Source organism: Bos grunniens, chromosome 16 (genome assembly GCF_055505025.1).
Source record: "Bos grunniens cultivar Pamir isolate PY7600 chromosome 16, Bosgru_T2T1.0, whole genome shotgun sequence".
Classification (NCBI taxonomy): domain Eukaryota; kingdom Metazoa; phylum Chordata; class Mammalia; order Artiodactyla; family Bovidae; genus Bos; species Bos grunniens.
The window spans coordinates 29,819,019-29,836,711 of NC_141180.1; the positions used below are offsets into that span (position 1 = coordinate 29,819,019).

The 17,693-nt window shown below is 62.7% G+C and overlaps 2 protein-coding genes across 2 annotated transcripts; one reads left to right on the forward strand and one right to left on the reverse strand.

The window, feature by feature from the left end:
- Positions 1-87: 87 nt before the first annotated feature.
- B3GALT6 (beta-1,3-galactosyltransferase 6) lies at positions 88-3,798 on the forward strand. Its single transcript, XM_086343953.1, has one exon. The coding sequence runs from the start codon at positions 141-143 to the stop codon at positions 1,128-1,130; it is 990 nt and encodes a 329-aa protein (XP_086200079.1). The 5' UTR covers positions 88-140; the 3' UTR covers positions 1,131-3,798.
- Positions 3,799-12,348: 8,550 nt separating this feature from the next.
- Positions 12,349-16,424, reverse strand: C1QTNF12 (C1q and TNF related 12). The gene is made up of 8 exons (XM_086343959.1): positions 16,031-16,424; positions 14,165-14,281; positions 14,000-14,084; positions 13,762-13,913; positions 13,342-13,450; positions 13,006-13,096; positions 12,724-12,802; positions 12,349-12,548 (listed from the first exon to the last, which is right to left on the reverse strand). The coding sequence occupies exons 1-8, from the start codon at positions 16,196-16,198 to the stop codon at positions 12,450-12,452; spliced, it is 900 nt and encodes a 299-aa protein (XP_086200085.1). The 5' UTR covers positions 16,199-16,424; the 3' UTR covers positions 12,349-12,449.
- Positions 16,425-17,693: the final 1,269 nt, after the last annotated feature.

Genomic DNA, 17,693 nt, shown 5'->3' on the forward strand with positions numbered 1-17,693 from the left:
CCGCGCAGCCATCTTTTCCCTGGGCGGAAGCGGCCTCACAGCTTTCCGGGGCGGCCAATGAAAACAGCGCGGGGATCCACGTAGCCCGGCAGCGCGGCGCGGCCCCACGCGCGGCCTCGGTCCGCGACGCTCCCCGAGCAATGAAGCTGCTGCGGCGCGCGTGGCGGCACCGGACGGCGCTGGGCCTGGGCGGCCTGGCAATGGGCGGTGTCGCGCTGCTCTACCTGGCGCGCTGCGCCGCGCCTCCCGACTCCGCGCTCTCCGGCCCCGCCGCACCGGCGCCCGTCGGCCCGGCGCGCGCCGCCGCCTTCCTGGCCGTACTGGTGGCCAGCGCGCCGCGGGCGGCCGAGCGGCGCAGCGTGGTCCGCAGCACGTGGCTGGCAGCGCGGCGCGGCGGCCCTGGGGACGTGTGGGCGCGCTTCGCCGTGGGCACCAGCGAGCTGGGCGACGAGGAACGGCGTGCCCTGGAGCGGGAGCAGGCTCAGCACGGCGACCTACTGCTGCTGCCTGGGCTGCGTGATGCGTACGAGAACCTCACGGCCAAGGTGCTGGCCATGCTGGCCTGGCTAGACGAGCACGTGGCCTTCGAGTTCGTGCTCAAGGCGGACGATGACTCGTTCGCGCGCCTGGACGCGGTACTGGCCGAACTGCGCGCTCGCGACCCTGCCCGCCGCCGCCGCCTCTACTGGGGCTTCTTCTCGGGCCGTGGCCGTGTCCGGCCCGGGGGCCGCTGGCGTGAGGCCGCCTGGCAGCTGTGCGACTACTACCTACCCTACGCGCTTGGCGGCGGCTACGTTCTGTCTGCCGACCTGGTGCGCTACCTGCGCCTCAGCCGCGAGTACCTGCGTGCCTGGCACAGCGAAGACGTGTCGTTGGGCGCCTGGCTGGCGCCAGTGGACGTGCAGCGAGAGCACGACCCGCGCTTTGACACCGAGTACAAGTCCCGTGGCTGCAACAACCAGTACCTGGTGACGCACAAGCAGAGCCTGGAGGACATGCTGGAGAAACACCGGACGCTGACGCACGAGGGCCGCCTGTGCAAGCGCGAGGTGCAGCTGCGCCTGTCCTACGTCTATGACTGGTCGGCACCGCCCTCACAGTGCTGTCAGAGGAAAGAGGGCATCCCCTGACGGCCGAGTCGGCCCGCGCACCCACAGGATGCCAGGGTCTCAACCGTGCTAGGCGGTGTTGCAAGGCCTTCCGTCGGCCTTCCACTGGCAAAGCTGGCAGCTTCTGCATGGTCCTTAGCATGAGGCTGGCCCTCGAGAGGACCCGGTTTACCTGGTGACAGCGGGGTTCCGAGCAGGTGCCTCGCCGCGGTGGATGACTCCTAAGCCCAGGAACCAGTCCATGCCCACCCGAGAGCATCTTGTTCTAGGTCTGGAACCAGCATCGTGTCCAAGCAGAAATGTCCTGTTTCTCGATTCAAGTATTTGATCAGACGAGGGCATCCTCATCAGGCAGCCCCAAGGGGCCTATTCACTTACCTTCCTCTCCCAGGCTGGGGCCAAGGAGCCAGAGGGTGGACCTGGCAGAACTTGCAGGACCTGACTCCGAAGAAAAATTCCCAAACCCGTTGGGGCAGTGGACAGTGTTATGTCCTGAAGCCACTGTACTGACCGTCCACCTGCACCAAGGGCCAAGACCGCATAAACTGGGCCCTGGCACTTGGAGACCCAAGGTGTGATGCAACCCAACAGTTTTTACCGAAGTTACTTCACCTTGTGCAGTTAGGTCATCGCTTGCATCTCCTGCTGGTATCGTCTGTCACGTATCATCTAGTATTTAAGTCAGTTGCGTGTGAATCAGCTTGCATGGTATTTTGGTCTGTGTCTGGAGTGAATTCGTGGTACGTGTAATGCAGAGCTTGCCTGTGATTTATTTATAAATTTTGTAACTTTTGAATAGTTTTAAGTTGGGAGTGTATGGGTGTCTGTATGTTTTAAGTTATTTAAGAGAAGACTTTTCTATCAGAACTTGGAATTTATGGATTAATCTATTTTTCCAGCTTGAGTTGTAGACCCATTGCTGCTTGAGTGTTGAAACATGGAAGAATTCAGAAGTATCTATCTCTCTTCCGTTTTCATGGAAGGCGACCCTACTGCCTCTCTCTAAAAACACTTCTCTTTCAGTCTTCCTCATGACTGCACAGGGCAGGTGTTTCTGGAAGTACTGACAAGGTTTCCCAAAGTCAGTCTTGACACAGCCCTGCTGGGGTACATCCCCTTGGGGGCAGCAGGTGTTCACAGCACCTTTGCACATACCCGAAGGTGGTTTTGCAGTTGCTCAGTTGTATCTGACTTTGCGACCCCGTGGACTGCTGCACGCCAGGCTTCCATGTCCATCACCAACTCCCAAAGCTTGCTCAAACCCATGTCCATCATCAAGTCGGTGATGCCATCCAACCATCTCATCCTCTGTCATCCCCTTCTCCCGCCTTCAATCTTTCCCAGCATCAGGGTCTTTTCCAATGAGTCAGCACTGTTCCTCCTTAAATATGGAGAGAGCTCTATAGTCATGGCCAAAGTCAAATAAAGTGGCGATGGAGGCCCCTCCCCAGCTGGCTGGATTCTGCATTTTCTGTCTGTTAACCAGACCCTGCTGCCCCCTGCCTGCAACTTACTCTGGGGCACTGGGAACTGGACGGAGGGCACACGCCTCTGACCCGCCCCTTGGCTGCGATTCTCAGGCTGTGGATTTTAAGAACGGGTGTCTTGGCCCAGGCAGCTCACACAGTGTGGGTGGCTGTCTCATGGCTCTGAAGGCTGGGATTCTGCAATCGGGTGCCAGCATGGTCAGGTTCTGGTGATGCTTTCTTGCTGCTCTGCCGATGGCCACTTTGCCACCTCACTATGGCGGAGGAGCCAGGATGAGCTCTCTACTGTCTATTGCGGGGCCCTGCCTCACCCTGAGCCAGGGGGTTGGGGCCTGCATCTGGTCTGGGGCACAGTCAGCCTTTAGCAGCAGGTTTGGTTATTCTCGTCTAAAGGTAGAAGAGTATCCAGAACTCAGGGTCTCAGGCCAGAAGGAAGAGTGGTCTGGCGGTTGGTGACCTGAATGCACTTCTCCTGCCTTCACAGGGGCCCCACTCGCCGACCCGGCTCTGGTTACAAGGTGTGGGCTTTCCTCCAGAACTGACCATGTGGCTAGACAAGGATTCAGGAGAGGATCCAGGTTTTGGGGACACCAGGGGGAGCAAGATGAGGCCCTGCCCCCTGCTAGGTGGGCGCTGGGGGATGCTGACCACAGCAGGATGCCGTTCCTACTCACTGTCTCGGATGATGGTCCTGGGATGTCTTGTCTCAACCTCAGCAGCATCAGAGGAGTTGGGGGACACACATGTCTGTTTCTCAGGACAGGAGAACTCATGGAAGCCACATGGCCAGCTCAGAGCCGCTGGACTCAGATCCCTGCCCGGCACCAATGTCTAAGTGCATGCATGCTCAGTTGTATCCAACTCTCTGCGACACCATGGACCAGCCCACCAGGCTCCTTTGTCCATTGGATTCTCCAGGCAAGAATACTGGAGTGAGTAGCCATTTCTTCCTCCAGAGGATCTTCCCAACCCAGGGATCAAACATGTGTCTCCCGAATTTCCTGCATTGCAGGCAGTCTTTGCCACTTGAACAAGACTGCTTGGTAAAAAATCTACAACTCCAGGCACCTGTCTTGGAGGCAGGGCACTTGTGAGCTTTAGTGTGTAGTTGAACCCGGTGAAAGTGCCAGTATGTAGCCAGTTGTTGACCTTCAAAAGTACAACTTTTGTGTTCATCCTGGAACATTAAATTTCAGAACACAGCCTGGGCTGATGGTGATCCTCCACACTGTGGCTGATGAGATGTCAGCACATTGGAGCTGAAGGCCAGGACCCCTTCCTGGAGCCCATGGACAGGCTACATGTGAACATCACAGAGCCCAGCCTGTCACAGACCTGGAGGAGTCTCCAGGCCTCTGCCTCTCTGCTCCTGTCCGCTGTCTGATCTGCAGATTCTCCCGGCCAGAGGAGCCAAGCCCTCATCCTCTGTAGCCCCTGGCTCTGTCCCCTGCCTGTGGACTGACCACAATGCCCCTCCCAGACAGCCCTCCTGGTCTGCACCTCCCGCCTGCTGAGGCACTTGCCATGATGCCCATGCTGTCTAGGCGTGTGTGCCCTGTGGACCTGGGGCCAGGCCAGGTTCAGAAGGCAGCAGACCTTCAGGGAGTGGGAAGTCAGACCACCGAACTGGTTTCTACAGGGGAATTTAGGATACAGGACACCTCAAGTGGTGCACAGCACACAGAGCCAAAACTCAAAGCCTAATTTAAAAATATACACAATATCATTAATTAATGAAATAGAGAAACATGGGCCCTGAGAGCCTGGAGGAGGCCATGTGCCCCAGGACAGTCCAGGTACAGGGGGTAGTCCTGGGGCACTGAACTGCTGGGTCACCACACAGCTATGACTGGAGGCCCCCATCCACCTCACCCCTCTAGACGCCCCGAAAGCCTGAATTCACCTGATGTGACTGAGCAAGACTAGGGATGTAGTGGGCCAGGGGTTCACCCAGGACACAGCTGCCAGGAGAGACCCTAGGACAGAAAGGGGGTGAGGCTCCCCTCAAGTGAGGCTGGAGGTGTGCCCACCCTCCGCACTGGCCTTCCCAGCTTCCAGGCCCTGCAGTACAGGCCCATGTGCAGCTTGGAGCTGGAGGAGCTGGCCGCCCAGCTGCCCTCTTGTCCCTGTGAGCTTGGCCGGCCCCTGACTCATCCCGGTGTTGCTGGATATACCCAGTAGCCAGTCAGCTCTGGCCTTGGGAACGTCCCTCAGTCTCGTGTGCACATGATGAAAATGGATTCAAAGATCCCTGGTGTTTCAAGAGCTGCAACCCTGGAAGTCTGTGTCCCCTTGCTGGAAGCCTGGGAGGGAGATGTGGGCAGGGGGCAATGCAGCCAACCCCAAGATGCTGACATTGTCGTGTGGGGTGGGGGTCCTCCCCCAACTTCACCACCTCCAACCAGCCACTGAGCTGCGGGGCTGCTGGGGACCTGTCCAGAATGTAGGACCAGCCCAGCCAGCACTTGGAGTAGAAGCCAGCACTGGGACTTCCCTGCTGGTCCAGTGTTTAAGACTGCACTTCCACTGCAGGGGGCACGGGTTCCATCACCAGTAGGGAAACTAAGATGCTGCATGCTGTGCTGTGCACCCAGCAAGTGGAAAAAAAATTTTGTAATAGGAGAAGACAACAGGGCACCTGAGGACCCACGGCCGCTGCCCTGCAGCCTGAGCTGGCACATCATGGGCTGTGCCTGGCCCTGCTGCCTGTCCCTCAGCAACCCCACACTCAGGCCTCTTTCCTGGGCTCCTGGCTGCAGCCTCCTCCGCCTTCCACACCAGGCTCACTCCTGCCCCAAGCCCCCGCCAGCCCTGGTTCACTTGAATGTCACTTCCTTATCCTCGGTTGGGGGTGGGGGGTGCTGTCGAGATCACCCACAACTGCTCCCACTGGTCTCAAGCCTTCCCTGGCCATCCTGGGAGTGAGCTGTCCCAGGAAGTGAGCCATCCTGGGAACCAGGAGCTCTTCACCTGCTGCATGCTGGGCCCTACTGTTCAAAAGACACCAGCAGAGAGGCAGAGCTGGTGCTGCTGGGCATGCTGGGTCTTTGGGAGGGGCCTGGGTGGCTACCCTGGCCCCCACAGTGGTCTTCCTAGGATGTGTCCCGCCCCCTCAGACCTTCTCCACCTGTCAGCTTCAGTGTGTGGTGGGCGGCGGGGGGTTGGGGTGGAGGGGACGATCCCACGCTTGGCTGCGCTGCATCCACAGAAGATGGGTTCAAGTCCCAGCCCAAGGACCTGGGAGTGGCCTGAGTGGGAAGTAGGGTCTTTGCAAGTGTAACCAAGGTGAGTACGGCAGGGAACCTACTGCAGAATAACTGTGTCCTCATAGGAAGAGGAAGCAGAGGCTCCGGGAGGAGAAGGCAGAGTCCAGGGAGGCTGCCAGGAGCTCCACCCTCAGTCGCAGAGTCTGCTGAGCCCTGGATTTCATCCGCACACTCCAGGGCAGACACCTGAGACCGCTCAGCTGCTGGCTGGGCCCAATCTCACCACCTCCCAGGGCTCAGCACAGACCCAGCCGTCTGGGGGCAGGCTTCCAACGTCCAGGCTCCAGGGTGGGAGCACGTGGCCTATGGCAACCGCCGGCGTCCCCATGGACTGTGCCTCTTCTGCCTGATCCCACATTCCCTGCATCCCTTGGTCCCCTGCCCACTATCTACAGGTCTCACAGGGGCGGCCAACCCTTGTCTCAGGCCCCCTGCCCCAAGCACACATTCACATCACGAGACCACCTACTCTTGCCCATCCAGGGCCCAGGGAGCCCACAGCAGCTGCTGCAGACAGGCCTAAAGCACAGCAGGTGCCCAGTCCCCCACGGGGCCTCCAACATCAGAGAACCCAGAGTCAAGATCACATCCAGTTGCTGCTTGATGCTTGCACTCTGGTCCAGGGGCGTGACGAGGGGTGTGGGCTGGTTTCCCTCCCTAGAAACACACTCTGGGCTGAGCCGACATCTCTCTCCCACTCTGAGTCCAAGAAGCAGGTGAAAAGCCGCCATCCACCCAGCCTCCTAGGCCTGGGTCTCCCCTGGGGGTCACTCTCCCAACAGCCCTGGGAGCTGGAAGACCACTCACCTATCACCTGGCCTCTGCGGGCACCCACCAAGGCCAGCCTGGGCCCCCTAGGCTGCACCCTCTGTTCTGCTCCCACAGAAAGTGCGCATCAACCCCGCTCCACGCACTCCCAGCTCTCCCTGTCCCCTCCCCCCGGCCCCCAGCACCCTCCTCCATTTGTGGATGGCAGTATTGGCTCCCAGCCCTCCACTTCCCTCCCGCCCAGACCCTCCCACCCTTACAGAGCCTTACCCCCAGCAGAGGAGGCACTGCTCACCACTGCCACACTGCAGCCAGGAGACCCCTCCTCAGCCCTGACGCCGGCCACCCGCCGCCCCCCTCCCCGGGTCCCCGGGTTCCCTCCTCTGCCAGGGGTCCCTGGAACTTTCCCCACCCTTTCTGATGACCCTGAGCCTCCCCAGTCATGGAGCCCACCAGAAGGGTGACGGGAAGAGAGCGGGAGGCGAGGGGGAGACTGCCAGCCCAGGCCCCTGCTCGGGCCACAGTGACCAGTGAGACCCTGCTCATGGCCTCGTGCCCATCCCGTGAACTGTGGCTGCAGCACCAGCTCTGCCCAGGGCCCAGCTCTGGCGGGAATCAGCCAACAGCTGAATCTCCACTGATGCCCCTCCCAGCTGCTGGGGCCCCCGAACAGGACTCAGGGAATGAGTGAAATCAGGAAAGGTAAGCAGTTCCTGTGAGGCTGGGGCAGGGATCCCAAGTACCCTCCAACCTGGGCTAGGGCCAGACCCCGCTCTGAATGTCAGCCTTAGTCACCCAGGTCAGAAGACTGTGCATAGGTACACCCCCCAGTCCAAGCACTGGCAGGCATGGCCGGGTCCACCGAGCCCCACTGACTGACGAGATCTGCCCTCACTGCCCCCAGGAGAGCCAGCCTTGGCTGGGGCGGGGAAGGACCCTCCTTACCACACCGTGCCCTGGGCTCACAGCTGGTGCCTCATCGCCCCTGACCCCAGGTCCCGGCACTTCCCCTGCCCACAGCCCCTGGGGTTGGCAGTGTCCACCAGACAGGGCTCTGCTGGCCGCAGTGCTGGGCAATGCTCAAGGCTGGGGAGGAACCTGGAGCCATGGTGGCCATGGGAGCCTAGACAGGGGTTCACTCTGTCCCTTAAACACTGAACCTCTATGGCCCTGCCCACAGGACGGGCGCCAGGGCAGGTCTCGGTCCAGCGCCCACCTCCTGCTGACCCAGGGCCTGACCTGGCCTGGTGATCCAAGAAGAAAGAAACCTGAGCTCTGCCCCTCCCTCCAGTGGCGTCTGAGGGTCTCAGCAGCCCAATCCCTGAGGGGCTCCTGCACCCCTGCCGCAACTGCTCATGTGGTGCCTCGCAGAGTCCCAGGCAGATCCCAGGCTGCCCCTCCGGCCCCAGAGGAGGGACCCGCAGCCTCCAGAGTGAAGGCCAGGCTGATCCCGCTGCAGGGCCTGGAGCAGGGCCGCTTCGCTTCGGGTAACGCCCTTTCCTGTTGAGTTCTGATCTCACACACCCAGGCCCCTGGAGGGGTGTGGGCACAGGTGGCCATCTAGGCTGGCCTGGCCACCACCCCAGGTGTGTGTGACATGCCAGCTGTTGCAACACCAGTGTTATCACACCAGAGGAGCCTGTGAGTCACTGCCTTAGAGCAGGTTGCATCCAAATCCTCCAGAACAAAGGTCTTTTGTCCCCGTGCCCCCACCCTCCCATCCCCCACACACTGTGGGCGCCATCAGACGCACCCTCAGATGCCCCAGCCCCCCGACACCATTGGCGCTGTCTGACACACCCTCAGATGCACCGAGGGGCAGGCATGCTGATCAAGGTGGTGGGCATAGACATGGACACGGGTCATGGGGGAGGGTGTGCCTAGTAGCCAGCCAGGTGGGCTCCCCAGCCTATCTTGACCCAGCTCCAGGGGCTGAACTGGGGGAGACCCCAGGCTGCTGGAGGCCTCAGCTCCTGGATCAGCTCCTGGATCAGTCAGGTCGAGACTGAGCACCTCCAGGACCTAGGGCGGGGTTGGAGCGGCCTGAACATGGAGCCCAGAAGGCATGTGGCCAAGCCCAGTCAGTGAACACAGCCCCCCAGCACCCACTGAGCGAGGGCCCCTGGGCGCAGCCAGGTCCCAGGTCAGAACACCGAGTGCCGGCTGGGGGCCTCAGATGAGATAAGGCTCCCTACGGCCCCTGAAGAGCTTCTGCCCCAGGTTGGGGGTCTGGAACCCCTCTCCCTTCACCGAGAGTCCCTGTTCATCCGGGGAGTCCAGCTTCAGGTTTCAGGGAACTGATCCCTCCCCACCCAGGATCAGTGATGATGTGGTCACCAGCCCAAGTGTCAGAACAACAGCCTCCAGAGCTGGACAATGCCAGTAGTTCTCCCAGTGCCAAGAACCCTGACTGTACCAACCTGAGCCCAGGGACTGCCTGGCCAGGGGCTCAGGCCACCAGTGCCTGGATACCAATTCTGCATCCACCCTTGGGGGCCCAGTGATTCCAGCTCAGGCAAGAAAGCCTAAGCCCCAGGGCAGAGATGAGGGACACACAGAGACCCCCAGACACACCACACAGACACAACGGACTTTGGCGGGGCTCCACTTGGACCACAGAGTCACCGTCATGATCAGCACTGGAACATTTGGGGTCAACTTGGGAGGCCAAGATACACACAGGCCAGGAGGAGGGTCAGGGCCCCCCAGAGGACACATCCACCCAGGCCCCAAGAAGCCCCCCCACACCCCCACACCCTCAGGGCACTCTGGATCCTTGGTCGGGGTCACAGGAGTCAGCGGTCTAGTCTGGCTGAGGATGGGAGCTGTGGTGGGGAGAGGCAGTCCAAGAGGCCCTTGGAACAGGCCCCCCTCCCAGCCCAGGCCCAACCTGAGGGGAAGATGTTATACCCACGGTGAGTCCCTGGCCACAAAGAGCCCCAAAGGGCCAGTGTGTCCTGGCTGCACCCTAAGGGCCACACCCTCCCTGGAGCCCTGGCCCAGGCAGTTGGGTGGCTCTCGGACAGGCCTCACCCCTACCCTGGACCGTCTGCAGCCCCCAGAGGGACCATGAGGGTGGGGCCTGGAACACCCAGCCTGCCCACCCCTGTCCTCCCCAGTTCCTGCCACAACTATTCCCAGCCCCCAAGAGAACTTGCTACTTTACTAAGTCAGAGGCCCATTTCCTGTCTGCACTCCAGCCAGATAACAGCAGAGGGTGCTGGGAGCAGGCTCTGACTTGACTGGGAGACATACTGGCCCCCAGAACCTCAGGGACAGCCTCAGCCTCAGGGCCAGGAGGGATGGTCAAGGGAAGCTGGCTACAGCCCCAGGCCCAGGGCTCAGGGAGTGTCCTCCATCCCAGGAGCCCTGGCATGGCCAGTCCCCAGCTCTGGCTGCAGGCAGATCAGCGGAGATTGAAGGCAGTGAGCCCTAGAAAGGCCAGCAAGGTCAGCCCAGCACCTCCTGCAGCTCCAGATCAGGGCTCGATCAGGGCTCAAGCTAAGGCTGCCCAGTGCAGTGCTGGCCATCCCAAAGCCCAGCTTGGAAACCAGAGTCTGGGCCAGAAACGAGCCCTGTCCCCAGGCCCCCCACCCCAGACCCCAGTGAGCCCCCCTACCCCGAGCAGCAACAGCTCCTGCAACCCACCTGAGGAGCCCCTGCTCAGGCCAGGTGGATGTGACCCAAAGGGCCCAGGGCCCAGGGTCCTGCAAACCCTTTCAAGGCTCGGAGGCTTAGCAAACACCCCAGTTTGGGTCTGGCTCCAGGAGATGGCGGAGCTGAGAGAAGATGATGCAGCTGGGTCTAGGGTGGAGTTTCGTGCAGGCTTTACCCTGCACTGGCCCCTTATCTGTACTGAGGGGTCAGCCTACGTCCTTAAGCGCCAGTGTGGGCCTGAACTCCCTGCCTCCGCACTCAGGTGCCTAGACCCGCCTATAACAGCCACTGCTGCCCACACAAGCCCCCTATTTCTTTGCTCCTGCACCCCCAGCACCATGCTGGAGGCTCAGTTGGAGACGGCATATTCCAGGGGAATTACAGTTAAGTGGTTAATGACCTCCCATTAGGGGCAGAAGCCGGGAGGAAGACGAGACAGACCGGGAGGTGGTGGAGTCGGGCGCCAGCCCTGGCCACCTGCCCAAGGGAGCCCGGGCAGCTGGCTCATCTGTCCTGTCTGTCTCTCTTCTCTTCATCTCCTGTCTCCCACCTGTCACCCCAGCAGAGCCTGGGCCGAACCCTGTCATCACAACTCCACGACAGGACCAAGTGAGGAGGCAATCCCTGCCCCCTCTCAGGCCAGGTCGGGTGAGGGATCTGAGAGGCTTCCTGAGCCAGAGGCCCATCTCCTGTCTGCACTCCAACCAGATAACAGCAGAGGGTGCAGGGAGCAGGCTCCGACCCGACTGGGAGACATGCCGGCCCCCAGAACCTCAGGGACAGCCTCAGCCTCAGGGTCAGGCGGGATGGTCAAGGGCAGCTTGGTACCAAAGGACTGTCAGCAGAGTCCTGGGAACAGGGAGGAGTCTGGCTGTGCGTCCTGCCAGGCACAGCCTCAGTGTCCCCCGTACGTGGGCAGCAACACTGACTGTACTTGCAGCCAAGCCGGACTCCGGATGGATGGCTGCCCCAGGAAGCCTGGGCTCCGGGGCCCACACAGGCCCTCAGTGATGTGGAGCAGTGACCCTGGCTTCCCCTCTTCTCCTCCCTCGCCCAGCAGAGAGACCCCAGCTTGGCACTCACGCATCCCCCTTGCAGGGGTGGATACACCTGTCTCAGATCATGCCGCTGTGAGGCTGAGAACCACCCCCCAGACCCCTGGCTCCTGTCGCCACTGGGTGGGAGGCGGGGGGGACAGGTCAGAGGCCAAGCCCGCAGCTACAGGGACTGGCGCCTGCCCGGCACCAGAGCTTTCTTGCCTCATTACCCAGCGGGCTGCAGGAGGGTCGGGGGAGCAGCTGGTAACCTGCCTGCTATCCCCCCACCCCCCACCCCTGCCCCTGAGCCCCTACTCTTCCCTGCAGCCTTGGAAATGGGTCTCTGGGCCCCACTACTACAGAGCTGAGCGCCCCCTCACCCCCACCCTCCAGGCTTATACAGAGGGGTCACGTGGGGCCACCCACTGCGGGCCCAGGGGCCAAGCAGAGATGGTATCTCGGCAGCTCTGTAGAGGCCTGAATGACCCACCACAATTTACATTCTTCAGTCTGAGTTTGCCGAGGCTGTGAGGGGTGGGGGCCAGACCTCAGGGTGGCAGCCGCCAAGAAGGTGGTGAGAAGTCAGCTCCCTTAGGGAATGAGGGGATTTGAGGACCCTGGGGTTCATACGGGGGGCTGGCGGCCCTGTTCACCCACAGGCCCAGGCCCCCCTGGGGCACCTTGCCTTGCCCTGCATGCCCCGACATGTACCATCCTGCACCCCAACCTCGAGTCCTCCATGGCCCTGCGAATGTCCACAGACTGCTGCCCTCTGGGGTGGGACTGGCCCGGGCTGGCTGAGGGGCAGCCCCAGGTCATGGGCAGGGCCAAGTGGCAGCTTGAATGGACAACTGTCCTTGTCCTCAGAGTAAATGTGGCTCTTAACAGAAGCAGGGGCTATTGGGGCCACACCCACGCTGCCAGGGTGATTAGCCAGAGCCTCCACCTCCCCGGCCAAGCCCTCACCCATACCCATGGCCACTCTGCACCACCCCCCGCCCCTTCCCCAGTGACCAGGCGACGGTGGGGGCTGGGGAACCTTTATTTATTGCTATGATCACAGGCCTACCAGCGGGCAGAGTGGTGGGGGCGGCAGGGTGACTACTCTGAGGCCCTTTCCATCCCTCACGGGCCCAGGAGCAGGCCGGAGAAGCTGGAGCTGCTCTGCACAGTGAGAGCTGCCCCGGAGCCATTGTCCACGAAGACGGAGGTGTACTGTCCAGCCTGCAGACACCCACAGTGGACGTCACCGCCCATGGGGCCCAGCTGCTCTCTGGTCGACACCCAGCCCCACGAGGTGGCCCCTCCCCAGGCCTTGCAATGCCCAGGCTGAGGCTTAGAGGTCCAGGACCCCACCCCCGGTGTTCCTCTGACCCCCGCACCAGTGGCTCTGCCTCACCTGCAGCTGCAGCAGCCCCTGCACGTGCATCGAGAAGACGCTGCCACTGCTCTCCAGGCTGGAGATGGCTTCCAGAGACCTGAACGTGAGGTCCAGGGATGAGGGGCCAGGGCACAGTGGCCGTGGGGGGAACACCCCTGTCAGTGCCCAGAGACCTGCGTGCTCCCACCTCAGGGCTCGCCACGGTACTCTGTGTTCGGGGCAGCCCCCCTCTGTGGGCAAGGCGGTAGGTGGTCCCCTGCCCCTCAGGACACCTCAGCGACCCCCAGAGGGCTCACTCACATGTGGCGATGGCACAGGGACTCAATGCAGACCAGCACCCGCACTGTGTCCCGGGCCCTTGGCCGGACCCTGCCCTGCAGCTCCCTGGGATCTGGGGAGACAGGCCAGGTCTGTGCCCACAGGGAGGACGGAGCAGAGGGGGAGGGGCCTGGGGGCCTTCGGGGCACACTGTGGGCTGGGGAGGGTGGGCATGAGGGCTGTCCAGTCCCCAGTGGGTGCAGGGTTAAGGCAGGAGGTGTCTCTGCAATGGGACTGAGGCCTGAGGTCTGTGACATTGGGGCCCACCTGGAGGGCCAGCCCCTCCCCATCACCCACACCCTGGCCAGATCTGCTCACCCACATGCAGGCTGGCGGAAAACTGGAAGATGGCAGTCACCGGGGCTGTGAAGCGACCAGAGGCCAGGCTCAGGCCAGACCCCCGCAGGAAGGCACCCTGGGCCGCAGGCTGGAGTGGGACAGCAGGGGAACGCAGCTGCAGTCTGGAGCCCAACCTCCCACACCCAACCTGGTGCAGGAGGGTGCCTGCAACCAACAGCCCTCAGCTCAAGCAGACCCCAGGTGGGCAGGACAGAAGGGTGACCTGTGCATCCATCCCCACCAGGACTCTGGGCACCAAGAAGCCCCACAAGGGAAGGCATCTCTGCCCCGGCTTCCTCACACCCTACCCCAAGCCTCAGTGCTGTGTGGAGGCCCAGGGTTGGACGGGGGCCACTGTGGCCTGCTCTCCTGTGGGGCCCGCCCGCCACGTCCACTCACGGCCTGGAAGCCCTGCAGTTCCACCAGCGTCTTCTTGTCCACCAGCACCGGGCCCCTCAGCCGACAATGGAAGGCCTCAGCCACCAGCTGCCTGCCTATCCCCTCAGGCAGCACAGGGCCCAGCAGCCCCAAGGACCGATGCTCGGTGGCCTCTGTGGGGACAACGGTGCAGGTGTGGCTCGTGGCAGCATGGGGTTCTCTCCCACACCCAGGAGGAGAGGGGGTGGAGGGGGCCTACCCTTCAGCATGTCCTGGAACTCCCGCAGTGCAGACTCTTGGGGGGCCTCCACACTGGGGTGGCCGGGGGGGCCAGAGAGGCCTCGCTGGGGGAGGCAGGAGAAAATGAGGCTCCCAAGGGGGCACTCACAGCCACCCCGACCTGAGCTCAGATCCCGGGGCTCACCGATTTCTTGTCCTGACCTCGGCACCGCTTCTTTGAGGGCCCATGATCAGGGCGCCGGACAAAGTTCAGCCACGTCACATGGGCATCTGTGAACTCAGGCCCTGAGGCCTCGGGCAGCTGAAGGGTCAGAGGACAAGCCTGTAAACTGACCACCAGGCCCCGCTGGGTCCTGCCCCACTACCCCCGGCGAACAACAGGAATCTTAGGGCCCAGGCTGCTGGGGTGGGACTCGGTGCAGACACAGGAAATATGGCAACGGGGCACTGCAGGGCTCCCCTCGGGCTCAGGCTGGGAACCCGTGTCCAGAAGCCTGCGGTCTGCTGCTGTGTTGGGACCCACATGGCCCCTCCTGCTGCTTCCTGTTCCCAGGCAGACGGGCATGGCCATGTGCACATGGAGCCAGCCCTGCCTGTCCCAACAGAGGTCCGGCCTGGCTGAGGCAGGCAATGGACAGGAGTGCTTTCCAGAGTCATGGTGAGGCTGGGGAGAGTGGGCGCTGGGTGTGCAAGCTGGCGGCCCAGGATCAGACCCTCCAGACATCTCTCGTACACCCCATTTCTGCACCAGGGCAGTGGGAGGGATAGGAACACACCCAGCCCCAAAGTCAGGGCTGAGTGAAGGGGTGTGAGCTGGGGGTTGGTCCCTCTCTGTATCCAGGTCTCACACAGGAGGGCCACAAAGTGACCAGGAGCACAGCAGACACTGGTCTGGTGGGGGAGAGCTACTGCCACGAGGCCAGTGGAGCCCCGGCCACTCCTGGAGAGCCAGCTGTCCAGGAAGACAGGCCAAGAGGTCCTGACCAGGTCTGGGGGTCTGGGAGGGCCAGGGTTTCTCCCTTCTGCAGCCCACCTGTTCCTCCGGTCACCATAGACCTGAGCCATAGTGGGCGGACCCGGGGGGCAGGTGGAGCAGGAGCCCACTTTCAGCAGGAAGAGTGGGTCTCCTGACGCCTGCAGAGGGCTGTCCTGGGGTGGGGGTGCCATGGTCAGGGACAGCCCTTGTCTGCCCCCAGACTGCCTTGCCATGGCTCTGGAGGGGCAGCCCAGGCAGGTGGGGCCAGGCAGAGCAGGAACTGCCCCCAAGGATCCTCCCCCGAGCAGCTTTCCCAGAGCTTGCTGGCAGCCCACTCCCCTGGCAACAGGGCCAGAGGACTTGCTCTCCTCAGCCTGCCCAGCTGGAATATGGGGCCTCAGGCTCCAACGGGGCGCGTAGGCCGAGAGCAGCCGGGCTGGCCGCCATAGAGACGCCCGTGGGAGGTGAAGGCCAGGATCAAAGGCTCAAGGGCTGGCAGGGGGCCTGGCCCAGCAACCGCTGCCTCACTTCAAGTCCAGGAGCCACCAGGCCCTTGCTGACGGGGTCAGCTCCGAGACCCCCTCAGGGAGCCCCAGCCCAAGAGGGTGGAGACCGGAGGCTGAAGCAGGTGTGAGAGGCTCTCTTAGAGGGGATGCCAGGGGGTAGGCTGGAGCCAGGGGCCTCCCAGGACCTGGCCTCCTTCCCCATCCCAGAGGCCGTAAGGGATGCTGGCTACTCAGCAGTGGGTCAGGGCAGGGCTAGCCTTGGCCACCCCAGAAGCCAGAGTTGGAGCACCAGATTCCATCCAGGGGTCTGAGCCAGCTGCCCAAAGCACCTCCCCAGTTTGCAGTCTCACCTCAGGGCAGCAGGTTACTCAGGGCTTGATGGTCCTTAGGCTTCAGTGGGTTCAATGTAGCCCCCACAGAAGCCCCTCCACCCCCTACTCCCTCCCCAGGCCCAGAGAGGGTCCCCTGATCCACACTGTTATGGTTCCTGCCCAAAGTCCCACCCCACTCTGACAGGGGAGGCGGGCTGGAGAATGGCTCACGTGGGCCCGTAACAGATCATGCATACCTTGGGGAAGCCCAGTAGCCCCTCGCTGCCCAGTGTGGTGGTGCTGGGGGCCATGGGGTGCTGGCTGGACTGCCGAGGCCTCTTGGGCTCCCGCCGGGCCCCGTTGCCCCCGAGGAAGGAGATCTGTGGCCAGAGGAGGACTGTGGCGGCCACCCAGGCCCAGCGCATGTTGGCTGCGAGCTGCCGGGTCCGGAGCCCGCAGCGGCTCAATGCTGTTGAGCCCAGGCAACCGGAGGCACTCAGAGGCTGGGCGTGGGGGCGCAGCCCCGAGGGACGCCTGACTGCCACTGGTGCATGTCTGCACAGGATGAGCTGGGCTAGTGAGGGACGCGCCCCCAGTCCTGCAGACTCCCTTGTGAGCAGTGCCCTCCCCGCCCGCGCTCCCCTCCTCCCCAAGGCTGGCGGGCTCCAAGGGGGCGGGCCCACAAAGGAGGAACCTCAGCCTCCCAGGCTTCAGGGCCTGCGGCGGGGGGGGGGGGCGGGGGGGGGGCGGAACCCCACTGACAGACCACCCACCTCCCACATAGCTGCTACCCAAGGGGAGAGGTTGTGCACTCCCCATCCCAGCCCCTTCAGGGCGAGCCCAGCGACCCCAGGCGGGGACACACTCCATGGGGGTTCACAGCCCCTTCCTGTGACCTCACAGCCTGTCCCTCTGGCCCTGCTGCCCGGGGCCGTGGCCCTGCTCCAGGGAGGGCTCCCAGTTGATCCCAGCCTAGGTAACCCTGGGGGTTCCTCACCAGGGGCCAGTGGGGCTAGCAGGGAAGAGACAGGTCAACCTATAAGCAAAGGCATGGCACGCATCTGCCCCTCCTCTTGGGCCTGCCCAACCCTCAGAGGGGTTGCCTTCACCCAGCTGTGCCCCTTGGGTCCTCCAGCCTCCAGGCCTATCCCCCCACTGGAGGCCAGCGGAAAGCTGAGCCCCCAGTGGCTGTGCCCTGCCAGACGAGCCACTCTGGCAATGGAGAGCGAGCGAGAGTGGGCAGGTCCCCAGGGAGAGCTGGGGCCCTCCCTTACCTTCCTACGAGCTGCAGGCAGCATGAAGCTGTGGCCCTGGTGGGGCCAACACCTAAACCACGACCCTCCCCCTTCATCAGCTGCCCCTTGGCTAGTGCCGCCTGGGGCTAAGGGTGGTCAGAGTTGTGGCTGACCTGCTGCTTGCAACCCAGACTTGAAAAGGGTGGGGTTCCCTGTCCCAGGGGCAGCACGGAAGACCCCTCCAGACCACCCCCACCCCTGACAGAAGTCCAGCACGAACAATGTGGGAAGGAGACAGCCAGCCTTGGGTCACGTGCAGGGTTGGCAGATTCAGGCAGAACCACCTCAGAGACAAGCTGGGTGGGGACGATGTGAGGAGTGTCTGCTCAAGGACACCTGTCCCGCTCCTTACTCAGGTAGAGGTGGTCACCTTCCAGGACAATAGCAGCCAGTCTCTGAATCCTGAGCTCGCCATTGGGTCCTCAGCTCTCTCAAGTGTCCAGCTGGCGAGCCCAGTCTCAAGGAGGTCACGCCACAGAAGCCCCTCTGCATCTGCCCAGTTAAAGCCTTCACGTGCCCTTGGCCAATGCCCAGCAGGAAGGGACTGGCAGACAGACGACTCCTCTCCAGGCTGAGCACCTGAGTCCTGCTGGCCCGGCACATGTGGATGCGCCAGCTGTGCCAG

Bases quoted from the DNA above. Each gene is read 5' to 3' on its own strand.
- B3GALT6 (XM_086343953.1), top strand. From the start codon at position 141: ATGAAGCTGCTGCGGCGCGCGTGGCGGCACCGGACGGCGCTGGGCCTG.
- C1QTNF12 (XM_086343959.1), bottom strand. From the start codon at position 16,198: ATGCGCTGGGCCTGGGTGGCCGCCACAGTCCTCCTCTGGCCACAGATC. The intron at 14,282-16,030 runs GTATGCATGATC...CTGACCCTTCAG, and splicing joins GGCTACTGGGCTTCCCCAAG to CTGCCCGAGGCCTCAGGGCC. The intron at 12,549-12,723 runs GTGAGGCAGAGC...GGGTGTCTGCAG, and splicing joins AGGGGCTGCTGCAGCTGCAG to GCTGGACAGTACACCTCCGT.